The sequence below is a fragment of the Rhineura floridana genome, chromosome 1 (genome assembly GCF_030035675.1).
Source record: "Rhineura floridana isolate rRhiFlo1 chromosome 1, rRhiFlo1.hap2, whole genome shotgun sequence".
In the NCBI taxonomy this organism is placed as follows: domain Eukaryota; kingdom Metazoa; phylum Chordata; class Lepidosauria; order Squamata; family Rhineuridae; genus Rhineura; species Rhineura floridana.
This window is the reverse complement of record NC_084480.1, coordinates 237,252,960-237,274,942: the sequence shown is the minus strand read 5'-3', so window position 1 is coordinate 237,274,942 and position 21,983 is coordinate 237,252,960. Positions and strand designations below refer to the sequence as shown.

Genomic DNA, 21,983 nt, shown 5'->3' with positions numbered 1-21,983 from the left:
ATTACTGTAATGCGCTCTGTGTGTGGCTGCCTGTCAAACACGGGGGTTCACAGAGGCATGCAGCTAATTAACAGATAAGGCCAGACCATAAATCTGCCAGGCAGGAGGAACCAGGGGGCCAGCCAGCGTGTTTACCATTTGTGAAGTGCCAAAGGAGGATGCAGAGAAGTCCTTAAGGGAGTCCAAATGTCCAGAAACCAAGAGATCCGATCAGGCAGGCCAGGGTTCAAGGCATTGGTTTCACAGAAGAGCTGCAGTAATGTCTGCAGAAAGGCTTGACATTGACTCTAGCAAGGAGTCTCCCTTTTCTTCCAGCCTTTTGTACTCTGCATGCTGGCCCAGGTGCTTTCAATCAGCCTGTGTTCTTGCGAACTCTCCTACTTCTTAATCACTCTGATTGCCTTTGTTGCTGCAACACCTGTTGGTGTCTTCTCTCAGCTGGGGAAGGGGCTGCCTCCTGGTTGCTTCCTGACTCTGACAGGTAGGCTCCCTCAGGGACTTGTTCCTGGTCTGGCAAAGGGTCCTGGGCTGTCTCCCTGCTTGTCCCCTCTCCTGGATCTGCAGTCTCCCATTCCTCTTTCTCTTCAGATGAGTCCTCTGAGGCGGGCATGGCACTGCTCTTGAGGTTGGTCTGGAAGCTGCAGCTGGTGCAAAATGTGGTGGCAAGACTGCTCACTGGGGCAGGGTATTGCCAACATATCACCCTGCTGCTGAAAGAATTGCACTGGCTGTCCATTCGCTACTGGGCCAAGTTCAAGGTTCTACTTCTGGTTTACAAAGCCCTATACAGCTTGGAATCAGGATACCTGAAATACCGTCTTATCCCTTATATACTCAGTCAATCAGTGCGCTCTGCAGGTGAGGGCCTCCTGCAGATACCATCTTATCAGGAGGTCCATTCTGCACAACATAGGAAATGGACCTTTAGTGTGGCGACGCCTATCCTGTGGAACTCCCTCCCCTTAAATATTAGGCAGGCGGCATCTCTGTTATCTTTTTGGTGGCTATTGAAGACCTTCCTCTTTCAACAAGCCTTTTAAGTTAAGACCTTATCCCAGTCTGCGTCTATGTTGGAATTGGTTTTTAACATGTTTTAAAACTTTAAAAAAACCCAATATGTTTTTAACCTTTTTTTAAAGATGTCTTGGAAGCCTTTAAAAAAATGTTTTTAAAGATGTTTTGTTTTAATGTATTTTAAAGTCTGTTTTTATGATGTTTTAAAGTGTTTTTAGTGCTTTTGTTTGCTGCTTGATGGGAGGAAGGGCAGGGTATAAATCAAATAATAAATAAATAAAATCTGTGTCCCTCTCCCCCCCCCTTGTTGGAAGAGTATTGTAGTTTGAGGAATTTCTGATGTATTTTTTTAGTTTGAGTCTCTGTCTGATGAGTTAAAACAAATGCAGTTGTGTTGTAGGACTTGGCTGTAGACACTGGATTTTATGGTATGTTCTGAGTGGAAGCTGGAATCATGTAAATATGTCAGTTCAGGTCAGTGGTTTCCCATTTAAGATGGTGCTTATATATCCATTACATAGTTGCACAGTAGTGTCCAGAAAGTGAACCTCTTGCGTGCACTGGTTTTGACTGAGGTTGATGGTGAAGTGAAATTTATTGGTCGTGGTAGAATTACGCAACTGCGTCCTGTCCATGAGGCCAGATGAATCTCAGATAGAGGACAGGTTTTTGGGAACAGGAGCCGAGAAAGTGATGTTCTGTCAGTCAAGATGTTGGTATACTGCAGAGCAATATGAGTGCCCATGACATGCCACTGACCTGAAGATACATGTTCTTCCAAAAGCCAAAGTAATTGTGTGTAAGCACAAAGTGGCAGAGTTTGGTCCCATGTGTGCTGTAGCCTCATCAGGGAAGATATTCCTGATTGTAGTCCATGTTTGTGGGGGGTGTTGGCATAAAAGTGTCTCAATATCCACGATAGCAAGGATGGTGTTCTCTGGGAGATTAGCCATGGATTGTAGTTTCCTTAGGAAGTCAATAGTGACCTGTAGGTAGAGTCTCTTCTCCCAATTGATTTATATTGATGTCTTTTTCATCACAACTAATGCAAAGGACCTTACTGTTTACAACCTCTAAAAAAAACCCCACATCCTATGTATTTGTCCTACTCAGAGTAAACCCATTGAAATAAATGGATCTAAGTTAATGATGTCTATTAATGTTAATGGGTCTTCTCTGAATAGGACTAGCATTGAATACTACCTCATGTGTTTTTGTGTATATATACACTCTCTGATAACTGAGGATAATACTTCATGCATCTGAAGTGGACTGTAGTCCACAAAAGCTTATGCTGTAATAAATGTGTTAATCTTTAATGTGCCACAAGATTTTTTGTTGCTAGAGACTAACATCTAAAACATCTTTCTGAAACCATCAAAAGGAATGCATTATCATTTTCATAAAACACTGATCATGCACGTCACTTACAGAGAAGACCTCTGGTGTTTTCAGTTTAGACCCTTTTAAAAAATTTGAAGGAGTGTAACTATTATAACTGAAGCATGCATGGTAGAACATAAAAAGTTAAGATCTGTAACGATTAAACATTTAATATAAAATTAAACCTATTTTCTAAATTTGATAAGTTTCCTGTGGAAAATTAGCATCATGCTTTGTTTTTAGGCCTTGTTTTCAGACAAGAGCTCAGTATTGAGATTACTCTGTGGCAGTGATAGCAGAAAATATAATTCTCCACCACCATTATGTCCTCACAGTTTCATCCAGTGGAGTTATTTCAAGTGGTTTAGGGCTGTCTTTAACTTGAGAAAAGAGAAGAGGAAACCAGGCTGCACAGGAATTTATGCTTGATTGGGTCAAGGCAAATATATTTTGCCCTACCCAGAGAGAAAACTTGGTGTGGGGAAGGAAAAGAAGATAAAAAGTGACCTAAAATAAAATGTGTACTGCCTTCCTTCAAGTCAATTCTGACTTATGGCGACCCTATGAATAGGGTTTTCATGAGGCTGAGAGGCAGTGACTCGCCCAAGGTCACCCAGTGAGCTTCATGGCTATGTGGGGATTTGAACCCTGGTCTCCCAGGTCGTGGTCCAACACCTTAACCACTACACCACACTGGCTCTAAAATGAGAAAAAGGTGTCTTTGTAATGGCAGAATAGCAAATTGCATACATGACATGAGACATACAAATTTGACAGAAAATCCCAAGTGCTGCAAGACATGTACTTCTCAGTGGTGGCCCCCGAATTGTGGAATGATCTTCCTGACGAGGCATGCCTGGCGCCAACATTACTATCCTTTCGGCGCCAGGTTAAAACTTTCCTCTTCTCCCAGGCATTTTAGTATTTTAGTATTTAGTATTTTAATATTTTTTTTGTCTGTCTTAAAATGTTTACAATTTTGAATTTTGGATGTAGTTTTAAAATTGTTTAAATATGTGTTTTAATTGTAGATGGAAGTTTTAGTTTGTACACCGCCCAGAGAGCTTCGGCTATGGGGCGGTATAGAAATTTAATAAAATAAATAAATAAATAAATAAATGTACTTGGCCTTCATGTCTGAGCATGCCACCACTATAATGAAGACCATAATCAGCAGATTTCATCACATGCATCGAGAAATGTAGTGTCAGAAAACTTGTGGTTTTTGTGAGCTACTCCCATGTCCATAGCTGGTACGGGAGCTGCTGGATCTATTGACTTCCAGTAATGTGCCACTTGCTGAAACCATTTAAAGACTGGTACCACAAGCACAACAGTTCCTTCTACACCACTAGAAGTGTGTGCCCCCCCTAAAAAAAAAAAAAAGGCCAGTTTATGCTAGTCCTCTGTATCTAGTGCTGGCTGTGACTCAAACCACTTTGGTGTATGGCATTTACAACTAGAAGTTAGAACGTGCAGTGGCTACCATGCCAGCAATGGTTAGCAAAATAGATCAAAACAAAAAGATATGCAACAGTGGGCGGAGAGCGGTTATATGCTGTGGCAATAAACAAGGATGTGGTCTGATGGTCAGGGAGGGCCATACAGCCTGTAAGAGTTTCTATTAGGATGCTTATGTTTATGAAGGAGGAGGGGCTGCCTGAGTGTAATAGGAGGAGGAAAGGCAGGATTGTCCCTGCCTGCGTCTCAAGGAGAGAGTGTTTTTTTAAGAGGACAACTCTGCCTCTGTGTGAGCGCACCCCGATTTGGAATACCCGCTGCGTGAGTGAAGGACAAACCTCCTTGACCAAGACGAGGGGACGAGGATCCCTGTGTGTGTGTGGGTGTGAGAGAGTACCGTACACACATGTGTACAGGCCTTGGCTCCCTTCCAATCCTTCTGTAACCTCCAGCTCTTCTGTAACCTCCAGCTGCGCCGTGGTGGGCTTGCGCTGCGGTATTTACGGTAAGGTGGACTCTACGGCGGTGGCGGGTCCGTGTCAGGTGATCTGAGGCGAGGAGCCGCTGGTGCTGCCGCCCAGCCGACACCACTGCCGCTAGCCCTGAGGAAGAGGAGGCGAAGGCGGAGGAAGAGGGAAGGAAAATGCAAAATGGCCCAGCAGCTGCAGCGGCGGCGGGGCTGTGAGGAGGGGCTGCCTGGCGCACCCTCCGCGGCCCTGAGGCGCGGGGACAACGGCGAGCGCTGAGAGTCGCTGCCTTCTAGCCGCCAGCCTAGACGCGCGCCGAGCCTGCCCGTCCTCCGGAGGGGCAGGAAGACATGGGGCTCTGCTATAGCCTCCGTCCGAGGCTCTTCGGCGAATCCGGAGGCGGCTCCATCTCCAGCGCCGCCGCCACTACCTCAGAGACCGAGCAACAGCCATCGCCGCCACCGCCCACGGCGGAGCCCGTGGCCCGGCCGCAGACACTGTCCGGAGTCCAGGCCGGCGGGGGAAGAGGAAGGAGCTCGGGGAAAGGCGGCGGCGGCGGCGGCATCACCAACAGCAGCATCTGCAGCAGCAGCGGGGAGGCGGAAGGCGCCGGCGGGATGCCACGCGTGGGGGAGGTGGACGGGCCGCTGCTGCTCCTACAGAACGGAGGGGGGAACGGGGCGGCTCCCCCGAAGAAAGAGAAGGGGCAGCAGCAGCATGGGCCGTCGCCGCCACCAGTGCCGGCGCCTCAGGCCAAGCCGGGCTCTGGCTCCACCGCCAAGCAACAGCCTCTGGCGCTGCAGAGACCATGGGAAAAGCTGCGCCTGGAGGAGCGGGAGGCGGAGAAGGAGGCAAGGCGAGTCAGCAAGAACATCGACCGGGCGCTCAAGGAGCAGAAGAGGGAATATAAGCAAACGCACCGCCTGCTCCTGCTGGGTACGTACGTACCATCCCGCCCTGCCTCGTCTCAGCGCACAGGTGGCGGTGACTGCCTCCAGGGATGACCACATGACGGGGGGGGAACCCGAGGGGTGCGTGGGGGTGTTGTCCCGTGCCAAGGTGGTATTTAGAAACAAAGGATGTCTGCCAAACTTGGGGCGTTCCCTTCCTTGGGCACTCTTTTTTCCACTTCTTCCTGTATCAAACCACGTTCTAGGGATTTGTACATCCGTCTATACAGATTTCTTTCATTTCCCTAGTCCCTTCCCTTTTTTCTCAATTCCTTCTGAAAACTTCTATGTTTTCCCTTGTCATCATGTTCCCCCATCTCTTCTCTCCTCCAAATGATCTAGCCTCTCATCGCTTCTCTCCTGTTAGGAAAGTGGTGCTATAATGTGGAACGGGAGGTGTTACATCGAAGTAGGAATGATGATATTTCTTTGCTTCTGATTTTGTTTGTGCCTGTTCTATGGCTGCATTACTAATAAAAAAGTAAAGCATATTTGCATTGGCATTTCAAGAATATAAATATGTTTGGCTGCTAATAAATAAAAGATTTTGCAGCTAGAACCTATTAATGAGGATCTTTCCTTTTTGCTTCTGGGCACAAGTGCTTCTGCTTTTTTCAGGGAAGTAGTATGATTTTATGAGTCAGAGTAAGCAAATGGAAATGTAAGACTATAATGGACTAGGTAATTATGGAAAGATGAGAAATTTACGAACACTCCAGAGAGGGAACAAAGCTATGATTTATAGTTGTTGTATTTATAGCCTTGAAAGGCTGTAGGGGATTGGAAGGGTCTTAATGTTCCGCGTGGTATGTTGGATTCTTCTGTACCTCATTGTTCTTCAGATTAGCCTATAGAATTGCAGACTATATGATCACCTCTGTTATGGTAAGCTAGAATCAGAGAGCAATACTACAGTAGAGTCTGTTAGAGGGTGCCTGTAGGATAAGCATCAAGTTGTTTGTAAAATTAACTCTGGTAGCTCTAGCAAAAAGATCTGTGTTGTGTAGGCAAAGTGAACATTTTTCAGAACTAGCAAGAAACTGACCCTAAAGGACCCCCCCCAATTCTCATATGTTTAGCATTTGGCAAGACCTATCTTTTGCAGTGAATTTGCACTGTGGCATCAGACCAGGCCTTGGCAGAAAGGAGTGGGGGTGGAAAAGACCCCCTGTGAAGTGTCTGAACAATCCATCATTTTAGAATTGTAAAAGGTAAGCTATTTTTCCATAAAGTGTCATGAACCTGTTGCTTTTCTTTAATTAATAATTATTAGTTCTCTCCAGAGCCTCATTATAACTGCTGCTTTTGCAGTGTGAATGCTCTAGGGATAGTTAAGTGAAACATCTGATTTTCATGCAAAAACAAACTACAGCGTATCTGATTTATTCTTCTGAGCAATAAATGGGTAGTTGTATTCCTGAGTAAGATTAGAATGCCTTAACTTGTGTTTTACTTTTGAAAAGTAACTAGATTGTACATTACTTTTTTCCTTTATCTGGTATTGCATATATGCCAGCAGATTTCCTCATAAATATTAAGGAAATAAACTAGTTAAAAATATTTCGATTTGTAAGTGTGCCAGAGGTGGCTGTCAAAACAGTATCAGTTCTAAAAATAAACCGAAGACTCTGTTATTATCTGGATGTTTTTAGTATACACAGTAGCAGGAATTAGCTGGTAATCGGAAAAATCCTAACAGTTGGTCTCTGAATGGTAATGGTTTCAAAGTATGTTTCTGTGTGGTACACTGTGAAAACCAAACAAATTAAGAAATGAGATAACTGCTCCACTGTTGCTTTGGAGAGTGGTGAAAGGGTATGTGATATATTCAGTAATGAGGTTGATGGGAAAGTCAATAGAGCAGGGTTAGACTTAGCCACCCAGCTGATTGGTAGCAGGTAAGACTTGCTCCAAGGTTAGCAACCAAATCCAGAGTGCAGTGTGTGACCCAGTAATGGTGAAGTGGAACCTCCTGACATCAGCATTACCGCTGCTTACCTGGTTGGAGTGGGGCGGTGATGAGGTTGGGGCTGTGGAGTCGCACTGGATGGACCACTGGATAGGCCAGCAGCAATCCTACCATGGCAACTGCCCCGCTCCTACCTTGCTGCCACCCTACCTCAGCCCTATCCAGGTAAGCAACAGTGACCTCTGTGTCAAGAGGGCAGCTCTGCACCACCACATGTACTGCTACCGCTGTGACTACTTTATAACTTTAAATGTATGCCTTTCCTGCAAGGAGAGAAAAGGGGCTGGATCTAAGGCTGGTAAGAACAGTGGCTAATCTGCCCATCCATAATGCATAATCCATATTGCAACCTTGCTTAACATGGAGACTGTGCCAAGGAAGCTGCATAAAGTAAGAACAGTTGCTATTAGTGCTGTACTATTTTCAGCAGCCTCTTCCTGTCTTCTGGAAATAGCGTGGCTTAGTAGGAAGGAAGGGTTGGAGATGGAAAAGGATTTTGAAGATACCACTGGAATGTGGTGGAGCAGAGCACTGGGGAGTGGGTTCAGATGAGTAGATTAGCCTCTAGGTAGTCTTACTTGCTTTAGAGTCAGATTGTGCATGTTGACTAACTATGATGATCACACACACATACACCTGAGGCTTTGCCCCTGTGCAATTTGTGTGCCAACTCCCCCAGGTCTCCCAAAAGTGCATGGACACACAGAGAGCCAGGGACTCCTAAATGCACACACACAGGGATTCCCAACCATACCCCAGGGATTCCCAAATATACACATACACTCACTGGGCACCCCCAAACACACACAAGGACTCTCAACCCCCCCCACTGGCCCAGAGACTCTCAAACACACACACACCTCCCCCCCAGGATTCATCAAACACACACACACTACACAGAGATTCCCAACCACCTGGGACTCCCAAACACAGAGCCAGGGGCTCCTAAACACACATACACAGGGACTTCAATCCCCCACCCCAGGGACTCTCCCTCTCTCTCTCTCTCTCTCTCTCTCTCTCTCTCACATACACACACACACACACACACACACACACACGGCACTTCGAAACACATATACAAGGACTCACAAACACACAGGCAACTCCCAAACATTTTCCATCCACTCACAGGCAACATACACACAGGCAAGTCCCAAAACGTCCCCCCCACATCCTCAGGCACTCCCAAAACACCCCCCACATCCTCAGGCAACTCCCAAAATGTTCCCCTCCTCCCACCCTCAGGCAACTCCTGACACATCCTCCCCACCCTCAGGCAACTCTCAGAATGCCTCCCAGGCACTTGCCGCCACCCAGTTTAGGCTACTTACCAGCCTCCTGCCTGCCAGACTGCCACTGCTGCCCTGCTTCAACCTCTTACCCTGCCTCCCATGTTTTTGTCACTGGCACCCACCTGCTCACCTCTGAGGTGCTCGACTCCCCAAAGCCTGCTCGCTTGCCTGCTCCCAATGCTCAGTCACCTGCCGCTCTCCCATCTCTGATGCTGGCCTGCCTTCCCACTTGCTGCGTGTTTCCCCCTCCAAAGCTTGCTCATTTGCCGGCCTGCCATCTGCTCTTCACTACCTCCGCCCCCCGCCAACCCTCCTGTCCCCTTGCCACCCCATAGGCAGCCACAGTCCCTATCCCAACTCATTTGCCTCAGCTGTTGGGTCAGCCATCTTTGTAATTATTGTAATTATTTTCAGCACAGCACCATTATTTTATTATTATTATTGTTGTTGTTGTTGTTGCTGTTATTTCTACCCCCCTTTTGGCCAAAGGCCCTCAAGGCAGCTTACAAAAAAATAGCCACAAGCATAAAAATACATCAATGAAGGCAATACAATTTACAAAAATTAAATAACAAATATCATTATTAAAAAAACAGCAATTTGATGACATAATTTGTACATTGCCTGCAAAGTACTTTAATAAAGCTGCCTATTTAAAAATGTTTTTTGTCCATGAAATTAAGCTTGTTGGTTTTATTCATTTCGTTTGTATTATTAGTTAGATCCTGATGGTGGCAGCAAATATTAAATGGAGCAAAAAATAACATTCTCTAGATTATAACGATACTGCCACTTGTAAAATGTTTAATGCACTTAAATTTATTTTCTGCCCATAACAGAGCTTGTAGAGAGATTGTCTTTCAAGACTCTAGGATAGTAGCTGATATTTGGAGTAAAGCTAGGTTATTGAAGGTTAGTGCTGTCTTGGAATTTGGACCAGTTAAATTATAGCCATTTTGTAAATGGCTTTATGTGAATCCTAGATACCAGATTAAGTTACCATACTTGTAAATATAGACAATTTGATGGGCTGAATAAACTCAGATCTCTGGAACATATGTATTTTCCAAATACGACAAACTATGGAAAAATTATTATTTAAGACCAATTCTACCTTATTCCAAACAGAGATCAGCTAGTCCAAATAGAAAGGTTTACATTGAATAAGATATTAAGATCCCCTTGCTGATATCCAGTCATAACTGGCTACTCTTCAAGATTCACCAAGTAAACTCCTGGAATATATCTGAATGGAATTCACATTGTTTTGGCAAGACATTCCACTGGCTAGTCCAGGAATCTGGTACAGTGTATGTGCAAGAGATAAAGGACCACTGCAAATTAATGTGATAAAACTGCTATGGAGATATTGGTTTTGAGTCCCTACCTACCTTAAATACAGCTGTGAGGGGTCATTTTGCAGGAGATGTAATAGTTAAATCTGCCCTAGACCAGATCTTTTCGGCGCCTTTTGAAGACTTTCCTCTTCCAACAAGCCTTTTAAGTTGAGACCTATCCCAGTCTGCGTCTGTGTTAGAATTGCTTTTAATATGTCTTTTAATATCTTTAACCCTTTTTTAAAAGATGTTTTAAAGTTTTTTTTAATGTTTTTAACGTTTTGTTTTTAATGTATTTTAAGGTCTTTTTATGATGTTTTAAAGTCTTTTTAGTGTTTCTGTTTGCCGCCCTGGGCTCCTGCTGGAAGGAAAGGTGGGGTATAAATAATATAATAATAAATAAATAAATAAATAAAATAATGAGATGATTGACTCAATCAATTTTGGCAACTGTTACTTCATGTTCATAAGTATGCTCTGAACAATTATTGTGATTCCTATATTTCCCCTAGAAATTCTAAACATTGTGCAGATGGTGCCTGGAAAGATCTTAATTCTAATATTGAATTATTAGAAAATAATGCCAATATACTCATAGTAGCTTGTATGGGAGAAGATAATAAAACAATAGCCAAAAATTTGGGGTAGAGTTTGAGATGTTGCTGCATAGTTGGGATAAGGTCAAAGATTTTAAAACTAATCGTACAGGCATTTCTTTTATAAAATGTCTTATTAAATTTGACGTAACGTGTTTAATAAATCAGACTTGAGGCCAAATTTCCTGAAGGATAATTTCCTCCTATATATACCTACTCAGAAGCTGAGTTAACCTTCAGAGTCCTTAATGTCCTTGTCAAACGAAGTAAGATGGGTGATTACTGGAGACAGGGCCTTTTCAGGGGAGTATCCCAGTTATGGAACACTGTCCCTAGAGAGGCTCACTGCATGCCCACATTCTGGTCCTTTCAATGCCAGGTGAAGAACTTTTTATTTTTCTAGGTGTTTTAAATTAATCTTTTAGTGCTTTTTAATGCTTTTTTATATGGTCTGTTTCTGAAGGTTTGATTTCTTCTATTTTTATTGTGATTATTTCTTTGCTTGTTTTTTAATATGAGTTGTAAATTCTACTATTCACTGTCCAGAGGATGCTTGCTCTGTAACCTCTTGGGTGATTTGAGATATTTGGCTCCAGTGTTTCAGTAACAGAGAAAGCCAAAAATGGTCATGCAGCAAGTGTTAATGTTAAAAAAAAATGTTCAGGCAATATTAAATGGTTAGAACTCAGGGGAAATGACTAGGATATTAAGTAATTTTTAAAAAAATCACTTTGTGCATTTTTAAATTGTGTACCTGTGGCTATATATTATAATGGCTTTGCTGCCTGATAATGAATGTTGATGAACACTCCAGCACTCAAAATAGTTGAAGAAACTACACAGGTCCAAAAAAAATCTCCTGTAGCAAAAGATGAAGCTAAGCAAGCAGTGCTTGTTCATCAGTCTGTATCACTACTATAAGCTCAAGACTTATCCTAAAGTTAATGATCCCTCAGCTGCAAAGTACCATGGTTTTAACACCAGATTAGCTTGCTGAAAAGGATGGAAAGTACAACCAGCTACAAAAGTGACATACCTTCCTTTGATAAACATGCCTCCAGCAGACTGTAATAGCAGATATCAATGTATGAGATGAAACTTATCACAGGTCAAATCTTATCAGCAGGTTGAATCTGCACTGTATTCATGAATTACACAAAATTATTGTACAGATATAGTAATATGAATGTGTAGTTTTTGTTCTATGCCTTGGAGGGATACATTTATTAATGTCTTTATTGATTGTGTTGGAACTCTAGAGGCTGATACTTGGCCTCCAGGAAGTCATGCTAGTAGCATTCCCCAAGAAGTTTCCACAGAAAATGTGAGCCTTACAAATTGCAGCGGAGGAAGTTCTTCATGAGCTCCTTGTCAAAGATACTGTGGATAGCTCTAACACCATGATGTTATTCCTGGAAAAGAGGGTTACTGGAAGACACATAACATAGGTGTAGCTGGATAAAGCCAGTATTGCTAATACTGTCATTTGTTCACCCTGAATGTACAAGCAAGTAGTTCCTGCATGCTATTGCATGAATGATGACATACTTTTCAGCTGCAGGATACTGGAATTACTTCAGATGCCGTATTGTCTGCATCATCAAAGAGGCAAATTTACTCAGGCACTTTATGAATGAGCATGTAATAAGGCATCAGCCAGGTTTATGGAATGCCATATGGTCAGATACGATAACTGAAACAACATTAATGTAACATGGCCATGGACCAGATGGAATGATAGTAATAATATTGAACAAGAATGATTTGTTGTGTTGTTAGGCCCTTATCCCAGCCTGTCTGTACCAGAGAAGAAGAAAGCAACTGAGTAATTCCACTCTAGGAATTAGACCAGCAATCTTAGGAACGATGTGTGACTTGCTGATCAGTTTGCTTGCAGACTTAGTACCTGAAGCAGACTGATATTCAGATATGAGAATCTATTTGAAGGAAACCAGAAAGAGGATTTGAAGAAGTGAAGGGGAGACAGCAGGGAAGGTTTCAGCTTTCACTAAAGTCCGGAAGAAGTGGTCCATGGCTGTCAACCTGAGGGGTCAAGACTGAAGGATGTAATCATGAGGAGTCTTTCAAAATATTCAGAAAAAGCCTACCTAGCTTTAAGTTCCGAGGAATAGAACCAAGGTATAAGCTGGGCTAAAACTTCATAATATCATTATTTGACTGTAGTCAGTAAGTAGGATACTATCAGTGGGCAATAGATTCTTTGGGTGGGAAATTTATGTATGGTGTGATAGTGCAGCTTAAAGCAGCACATATGCCTGCATGTTATAGATTCCTTGCTTTGTTTGACTTAGCCATGTCAATTACACCTTGCATGTTACCATATAGCTATTGATCAAAAATCTATTGAATATCCATTTAGTTCTATTTTTGTTACAAAATATCCGTGCAATAAAAATAACTTGGGAAAGGGCTACATTCTTACACAAAGAATTGATCACTAAAAGAGAAGGCTATAAGAGAAACTTTAAATAACTCCCAAGTGTAGCTAAAGACTTGGCACATAATTTATCTAGGTCATCCTTATGGAAAAGACAAGTTGAATAGCAAAGAGAAATATTAATTGCTTTGAAGATTATTTTGAACTGATTTATGAAGCACATACACTCTTGGTAGTATTACAAGTATTAATTATTTAGACCAGGGTTTCTCAAACTATTTCCTTAAAGCCAATTTAACTCTCATATACACACTCGTTTGTGCCCTACATGGACAGGCACCCATCCCACAGTTGATGTAAATTACTGTGTGAAAGGGATGAGGCCAAGCAGATTAAAGTAAAAGATGAACTTGCATGATACAAGATTTTTTCAAGGTGGGCGGAAGAGATAAACTGTAAAACTGGAGATATGGCTACATTTACAACCCTGTATCTGTTGAGGCACACTTCTGCTTCTGTTTCACTACTGAAAAGAACAACTGCATACTAGGTGAATCAAGGCATGCACACAGCTTACCTTTAGGAAATAGTTCATACATTCCAAGGAATGGCCTGTTCCTTATGAAGACCAGCCTCATTCTTTGAAGTGCATATGAACCAGTGACATTATATAAAAATGTCCTTCCAGTGTTAAGATACTTCTCCCATGTATGACATAAGAATGATGGTCTTAGTTCTGGGATGATAAACAGTAGTTATGTCTGAAAAGAACACTTCTGACACAAACAGTATGCTATCAATTTCTTGTTGATTCTCATAGTAAGCTGACCTTGCACCTTCAGGTTTTTCAGTAAGTTAGGAAGATATGGATTATGTTAGTGTGCTTGATAGTTAATATACTTGATAGCTGAAAAACACTTCGGCAGAATTAACAGGAACCTTTAGTAGCAAAAAACAGATCACTTCCTTTTCCTTTTTGGTTTGTATGAGCCATGTCTGTACCTAATTCTGACTATGTAGAACAGTGTGATCCATGTTTTGTTCCACTCAGCTTTAGTATATTATATCTCCCATGAAGATAGGGGATAATCAAAATGGCTTTCTAGTCAGAAGATGCCTTGTTTTAACCAAAAAATAAAAACAGAAACAAAGCCCTTAGGCTTTTATTCTTTGCATTTAAGATACTTAGGTTTATTGAATAATCACTGAAGTGTAAGTGGCTTAACTTAAAAGAAATTCAACTTTTGATTTCTGATAGCACAGTTCTTAATGTTCATGCTGATGTATCTGTCTGATATTTTATCAGAATTTCCTTGTAACTCCAGCATAGTATTAGGCTTTATGATATGCCAGCATTATCCCAGTGCTTGTGTGTTCCTAAGCAATACATTCTAGGATTTGTCTCAGGATGAATAAAACTTATTTATTTTAAAAATCTAATTTTTTTTTTAAAAAAAATCAGTTGCAGTTAGGATCTCTTTAAAAAATACTCAGGTTTAAAAGAAAATCTGATTCAATACAGAAAAATGTGTTAAGGCCTAGTTAATATGCATGCTTGTTCAGGAAGTACATTTCAAAACAGGATTTAGATTTAAATAAATGATTTAGATTGACCCTGTTATGTACATATTCTCCACTGTGGCAGGAAGTGGGAAAAGTTATAAATTACCATTTGCTTCTGGTACCAGGTCAGACTCCCCTTCTTCAGGGCATGCACCTGGGGATTTTCAGTGGGAATTGCCCTCAGGGCAAGCCCCAGATTTACTTAACTAACCAGAAGTGCTTGTGCAAGTATCTCTCTGAGGATGTCACATTGCCCTCCTCTGACTCAGAGGACCCCAGTTCAGGAGCTGTAGTGCCAATCTTTTTGGACCAGTGGACATATGTTGAATTTTGAGGAAGTGATGTGGGTGCTAGTCAGAAAATGGCTACCTGGGAGCATGGCATAATACAGAATTAGAGATAGTACAGTCAATAACCATATGCATGCTGTTGGAAGTCAGCTAAGGCCTGCTGTTTTGGGAGATTATGCAATATTGATTCTCCAGCCCCACACAACAATGCTGTTGCTGTATAATAACAACAGGGAGTGTTCCCAGTAATCGGAAAAAATATACAAGGTGGCCACACCACACTTACTCTCTTGCACACACAGAGCATGTACACACACTCACTCCACACATATAGACCACAGACACATATGCATCTATGTCTCTCATTCACACTCACTCACTCTCGCTTCACATATACATATACAGCCATACATACATCTCTCCCTCTCACATAGACCACACATATAGGCTATCCACACACATACATACCCCTCTCTCATACACAGACCACATACATTTTTCCTTCTCTCACAGATCACACATACATCTCTCCCTCTTTCTGTCATAATGCACCTCTCTCAGTCAGACATATACAGAGCATATTTGTTTATTTATAGAGCATATTTGTATTTATATTTATTTATAGAGCGTATTTATTTATTAAATTTATATCCTGCCCTTCCTCCCAGAACGATCTTGATCACACACTTGATCTCTCTCTTTAAGAAACTCTCCCCTGCAGCTGAGGGAAGTGCCTGCTATTTCAACACACACACACACAAAACATGAGGGACATTTTTAAATTTTGGTTTTGTAATTTTAGTGACTCAGCCAAACCCTGCTGTACCACTTCAACACAGGAAAGTGTCTTTTGTACATCTTTTTTTTAAAAGCAGCAATCCCAGTGTTCTCCCCTTTCTAGCACTGAAATTTATGCTGGTCCTGATTGAATGATGGATTGTGGAGCGTCATGTGGTTGGTTATCCTTCTGCAGCAAGTCTATTCCCACTAAAGCAGTGTTAGCCCCACTCCCTTGTATACAAGACAGGATGTTGCAGGCCAGCTGCCAGTTTGGGCTAGGGTAAGTATAGCACTAATGATTAAATTGGGGGGGGGGAGAGAGATATACCCCTGCCTCAAAGTGCAGTTCTGGAATTTTCTGAGCTGAGAGTGATTTGGTTATTTGGGAGCTCAATTGACATAGTTTGAAATTTATTGTGAGTGCCAGACTATGAAAATGCATGGATGCTCGCTCACACATACCAGGGCTGTGGAGTCGGAAGCAATTTTGGGTGGAGTCGGAGTTGGTAGAAATGTACTGACTCCGACTTCAAAATAAAATTAATATTTTAATATTAATATTAATGTATTAATATTAATACATTAATATACATTTGCCATTTATGAAGGAGTCGGAGTCAGACAGTAGAAAAATTAATATACATTTGCCATTTATGAAGGAGTCAGAGTCGGAACGTAGAAAAATAGAGGAGTCAGAGTCGGAACGTAGAAAAATAGAGGAGTCAGAGTCGGAACGTAGAAAAATAGAGGAGTCGGAGTTGAAGGTTTGACATACTGACTCCACAGCCCTGACACATACACAGGTACAATTAAGTTCACTTAATGTTTTCCGACATGGTGATAATCTCCGCACAGAAAAAACCCTGTGTCTTTATTTTAATGTAAATAAATTTGTTGCAGAACTGATGCAGCCCATTTATTTATAGTATTGTACATAATTGTGGAGGTTTTAAAAACTACAATGGCAGCTGACTGACTTTATTTATAGGTATTGGTGAAAGTTTCTCAGTGCAATCAGATCATTATCACTTAAGTCCATAAATCCTAGCTTATCAGGAATTGGCAAAGTGATCTATAAAAATGGTGAATAATTTGTTAAATCTTATTGCTATGTTTAACTCCAAGTACAAAGTAGCCAAGGCAGCAAGAATATGTGTGACTTTTGAAGTACTCAGTGTTAATGGTTTCGAATAGGAAAGAACAGGGCACTAACTTGTATGGAATTCTTTCTCTCTCAGGATTTATAATTAGTGATAGCAAAACTGATCAGTGATAAATTAGTCAGCACTGAGTTCTTCCTTTGCATTAATTATTTATTCTCCTGTTTCCTAGTACTTTGGTCCTATAAAAACTAGGAAGATATCTGGAGGTGGAATGGTAGGAGAGTATTCTAAGGAGCAAAGACATTTCAAGAGCAATCCTCAAAATCATTTGCTCTCCCAGAAAATTCTGGAGGAATCCAGGTGGCTGCTTGAGTGTTCTGAAGGGCATCATTAGTCAGCCCGGATAAATATCCAATGGGACAAGAGAAATGCTGTAGCTTTAAAATAATCATAGTACATAGTACATAAAAGAAATAAACCTTCTGAGACTGTAGCGATGTGGTGATGTACATTTGAACAGATGAAGTAGCTTTACTATATATTTATATGCCATTTTTTTACATCAAACCACATACGCTCAACTAATAGCTGCTCACTAAAACAGTAGAGGGCATTTTTCATCTTCTGTTACTCTTACTGTCTTGCTCTATAGCAAAGATGGAACTATAACGGACAATGAAATGCACTTTCTTGATTAGATATGTGTCTATTCTGTAACTGTACTGGTGCTGTTAAAACTGTATCAGTGGAGAATACAAGAGATCTCATCCTCAACCATGCACTCGGAAAAACACCTTTAAACCAGAGGTGCTGATGATTTGCACTGTGGGTGTGGTCCTTCTCCCATACCCCAGTGATTTTTGCCTGTTTGTTCTCCTCTCTTTTATTGGCTTTGTACATGCCCCACCTCCCCACATCATTCTCTGTTGGCAAACTTGCGCTTCATCCCAAAATCATGATACCTCCTAGAAGTGCTTCCCTTCTGATGCTGCAGGTGGTGGCAAGATCCTTTTAATAATTGACTGCCCCCTCCCCCAGTGAAACCTCATAATAGGAAATCTTTATTATGTAAAACAAATATGTAAAACAAACAAAATAAAAGCACTGTAACCATGTTACTGATTATGTTACTCTGCATTGTGCAATAAGAGTTTTTATGGTTGTGCTTGAGAGACTAATTTTAAATAACCAAGCCTGGGAAGCCTTTTATTATTCATCTATTGGAAATGATTCCAGTAGCTAAGAAACCCAAACCAAATTATTTTGAGGAAAGTGAAATTCTCCCTTGGTTTTATTAATAGACAAGAGGCAGGGGGTTTGGCCAGAACAATGCTGAACTCCTAAATTCCTATACTATTATTTGGTGAACTAAGTTGCGTCAGAGTAGTTCTGGAAGATGACTGTTCAGCGCATGGATTCTTTTCTGTAATGTTCCACAAAAGCTGAATACCTGTGAAGTTTAATATCAATATGAAGTTGGTCATATAAATATTGTCCAGACCTCTGGAGTAGAGTGGGATAAACTGTCTTTTGAAATTTCTGTGATTAACTGTTCTTTGTAACAGAGCCCAACATGTTTGATACTGACTTAGCTCTGTTAAAGAGTATATTTCTTTGTAACAGAGCCCAACATGTTTGATACTGACTTAGCTCTGTTAAAGAGTATATTAATATATCATCAGTCCATGAGGAACAATCTCTAGTCCAAGAATTGGCGAAGTGATACCCTCCAGATGTTTTGAACTACAACTCTTATCAGCCCAAGCCAACATGATGAATGGTCAGGGATAATGATAGGTGCAGTCCACAACATCTAGAGGGCACCATGTTGGCTACCCCTGCTCTAGTCTACAATGGAAAAGAGAAAAAAACTGATTGCCACTATGTTTGTGTAAACATGGAAAGGATAATATAATATGTTAATTGACCATTAAGTACCATCCTTAAGAATAGAAACTTTTATTGAAAAACAGTAACCTATGATCTGCATTGGCTAACATTGTATTTGTAAACACACACACACACACAGTTCCTTTGGCAGCTGTCCCTCACTGCAATTGTTTCTTTTGAAACAAGGAGGAGTTTAAAAACAGCAGTGTGTTGCCTTAGTGAGGTACTTTTGCTGTGACAGCAAACAAAAAAAATCTCAATGGCCACATACATTCTATCTGTACTGTATAGACTTTGTGACTACCACTCTTCAAGAAACAAGGTAGGTGCAGGTGAATAGTCATGTGTGCAGTCAGAGCTTTTAATGTGCGCCCTACAGCATTTCCCATGCTTGGCTCTGTTTAAATAAATTGTTTATTTTGTTAGTTATTCTGCTGCAAGGCCAAAAAACCTTGCTATTCTGACCAGCACACACACATCATTCCTGTGGTTTATGATTGTTATTCCAGCTGAGATACTGCTTGATAAATAGTACTGTATATCATATTTTGTAGTTTAATGGCCTTAATACTAATTCGATATTGTATATTTTAATTATAATTAGAAATAGTTCCTTACTAGCAAAGGTTATTATAGTGTGCCATTGTAGCAGAAAATGTGGTGAACAGAGACCACCTGGGATTTTTCGGTATCTGTCAGGCCTATGTAAACAAATTTACTACAGTTGGTTCTTGATCTGGCCTCTCACTGCCTTGTTTGACCTCTCATAGCAGTACTATTTTCTGTTATTTCAATTTATCTATCCACATGTAAAAACTTACATTCAAACCCTTCTCAGCTTATGAAAACCATTAGTTAATTTTGGGTATCAACACAGCTCACACCCTGATCTGTGCTGCTGAAGGGGGTTAGGAAAAGGTAGAGGTGTCCCTCTGCTCATGTGGGAGCTCTGTTGCCAAGGAGCCCCCTGCTGCAGGCAGTGGAGAGGCTGCTGGAGATGGTGTTTCTGTTGAAGCAAGGTGGAGCAGAGCCAGCCATGGAGCTACTTGAAGCAAAGCTGTTCCATCATCCTGAGAAGGGCCCAATGCGGGTCCCTCAGCTGTGCCAGCCTGGAGTTGCACAGCAAAAACAAAAATGCCATACACACACACCTTCTGCCTTAGTGAATACAAGCAACATATTTTGGGATGTGGCAGTTGATCTGCCATCCAGCTGCTCCCCATGCTGGGTTAGAATTGCTCTGCCTTTCTTTGTCCAGCCTCACAATGAACAATGAAATAAGACAACAATAAAATAATACAGAAAAAAGATAATGTACAAAACTACAGAATCCATAAGAACAAGACCAATAAATAACATAAATTAATTAATTACTGGATAAATTAATTTGTTACTCAATCACAAAACAAAACTAAACAGCAGTGAGGATAACAGTTAGAATTTCCAGTTTAACTGAATACCTGGGTAAAGAACACAGGACATGCAACAAACTAAAATAATGAAATGACCTTAGCAAGAGTTCCCACTCACTGTGTGACCTTGGCCCAGTCACTGCCTCTCAGCCTAAACTATCTCACAGGGTTGTTGTGAGGACAAAATGGAGAGGGGAAGAAACGTACACCACCTTGAGCTCCTTGGAGGTAAGGAGGGATATAAATGCAATAATAAAAAGTAAAATACTGAAAGAGCTCACTCTATGCCAACAGACTCCCATTCTGCTGCTTCTGAGCAATATAACTATCCAATTCATCTAGGCTATAACTCTTTGTGTGTGAATCGTTACCTGCAAGTTTCCACAGCAAAAACCTCCCACCCCCATTTCATAACAGCAACAGAACATGAAATATTTGTTTAAGCATTGTGTGTGGTCCCTTCTTTAGACTAAGTTTGGGTGTGAATCAAAGTAATTCATTTCTCATCTGAATTTGCGTATACTTTAAATCCTGTAGTGGGTAAATCCAGGATAGAGATTAGGAGCTTAATAAACCTGGCAGTGAGGGGCTGCCAAGCATTGCATCCCTGCTGGCAGTGGGTACTGATAGTCTGGTACCATTTGACAGGACATTATTTATCTGGTAATTGCAAGGACACACAAAGCTGCATTGGCTGGGCAAAGAGCCTTGGGTTGGATGTAGCCTGCCATCTGTAAATTGCCTACACTTCTGCTAACATATTTGCTCCGACAGAATGCACCACTGTTGTATTTAAAATGCACACCCATGTATGGACACACACTTCTGAATCTTGCATTTTTCCTCTCGCAGTGATAAAAATGTACAATGGTATTCTGGCATATTAAAATAAGTTAGTAAGTTTTTGTTAATTTTTGCTGGTCTGTCTTCCTTTTTGCCAAGCATTTGTTTCTGGATTTTTCCTCACTGATGGATCTAGAATAATATTGTGGTCAGTGCAGTGGAGATAAAACATCCTTTATTCTCCTTTAGAGGTTTTTTTTGGTTTCAAATTAAGCAGATTTCTCCCTTGTAAAGGTTCTTAGGCTTATACCTCTAAGGAAAGGAGAGCAGGATTGTGTGAGGCAGATGCCACTGCTGTTCTGTTGCCTGGAAACAGGTGCTTGGTTACATGGTTAGTGATTGTCATACATTCTTTCTCTTCTACATTTAAAGCATTTCACCTCTGGTATGTAAGATTCACAAACATAGTCAACATTGTCTAAGAACTGATTTCAGACCTATAATTGTTTTAATACACAGACTTTGGCCTCTGGCTGTTCAATATAGCTGTTGATAATAATGGTCTGGGAACTGGACTCTGAAACGATGTGGGTGTGGACTTCATCTCTGCACTCATGGGAGACTACTGTAATCTCATGTAAGCCACTCAGTTTTTGATAAAAAAAGAGGAAGAAGTATACTTAATTTTAAACAATTGAAAGCAAAATAATTTTTCTCCATCATTTTAACAAATTATATGAAGCCCACGCAAGAGATTGCTCAAAATACATTTTGATTGAACATAGAAGGCTGCCTTATTTGTGCCATATTCTTGGTCTGTCATGGTTGGTATTGTCTACCCTGACAGGCAGTGGCTTTCCAGAGTTTCAGACATGGGACGCTCTCAGTCCTACCTGGGAACTTCTGCATATAAAGACAGATTTCATCTGAACGTCAGGAAAAAAACTTCCTAACTGTTAGAGCAGTTCAACAATGGAACACATTAACTAGGGAGGTGGTGGGCTCTCTAATACTGGACGCATTCAAGAGACAGCTGGAAAGCCCTTTGTCTGGTATGCTTTATCTTGGATGGGGCGGGGGTTGGACTCTTTGGCCTTATAGGCCCCTTCCAACTCTACTATTCTATGATTCTGAAGCAGATGCTGTACCACTGAGCTGTACCCCTTACCTAAACCATACATTTATTGATACCTTAGAAGGGGTGTATTATTTCAAGTAAAAATACATTATTATTTTTTAGTACATATATGCCTGCGTGTTGCATATGTACCACTTGCATTTGGTCAGTTTTT

The 21,983-nt window shown here is 41.3% G+C and overlaps 1 protein-coding gene across 2 annotated transcripts in view; it reads left to right on the top strand.

Annotated features, from left to right (window-relative positions):
* The first annotated feature begins 431 nt into the window (after positions 1-431).
* GNAL (G protein subunit alpha L) overlaps positions 432-21,983 on the top strand; it is a 253,534-nt gene continuing 231,982 nt past the window's right edge. The window contains exon 1 of one of the 2 annotated variants that reach the window (XM_061595166.1): positions 432-481. Coding sequence is in view for 1 of the 2 variants with exons in the window: in XM_061595146.1 (XP_061451130.1) it covers positions 4,676-5,261 (586 nt within the window). In the remaining variant the exon portion in view is untranslated. Of the gene's footprint in view, positions 482-4,054; positions 5,262-21,983 lie in introns of those variants that run through there. The other variant, XM_061595146.1, reaches the window with a different exon arrangement.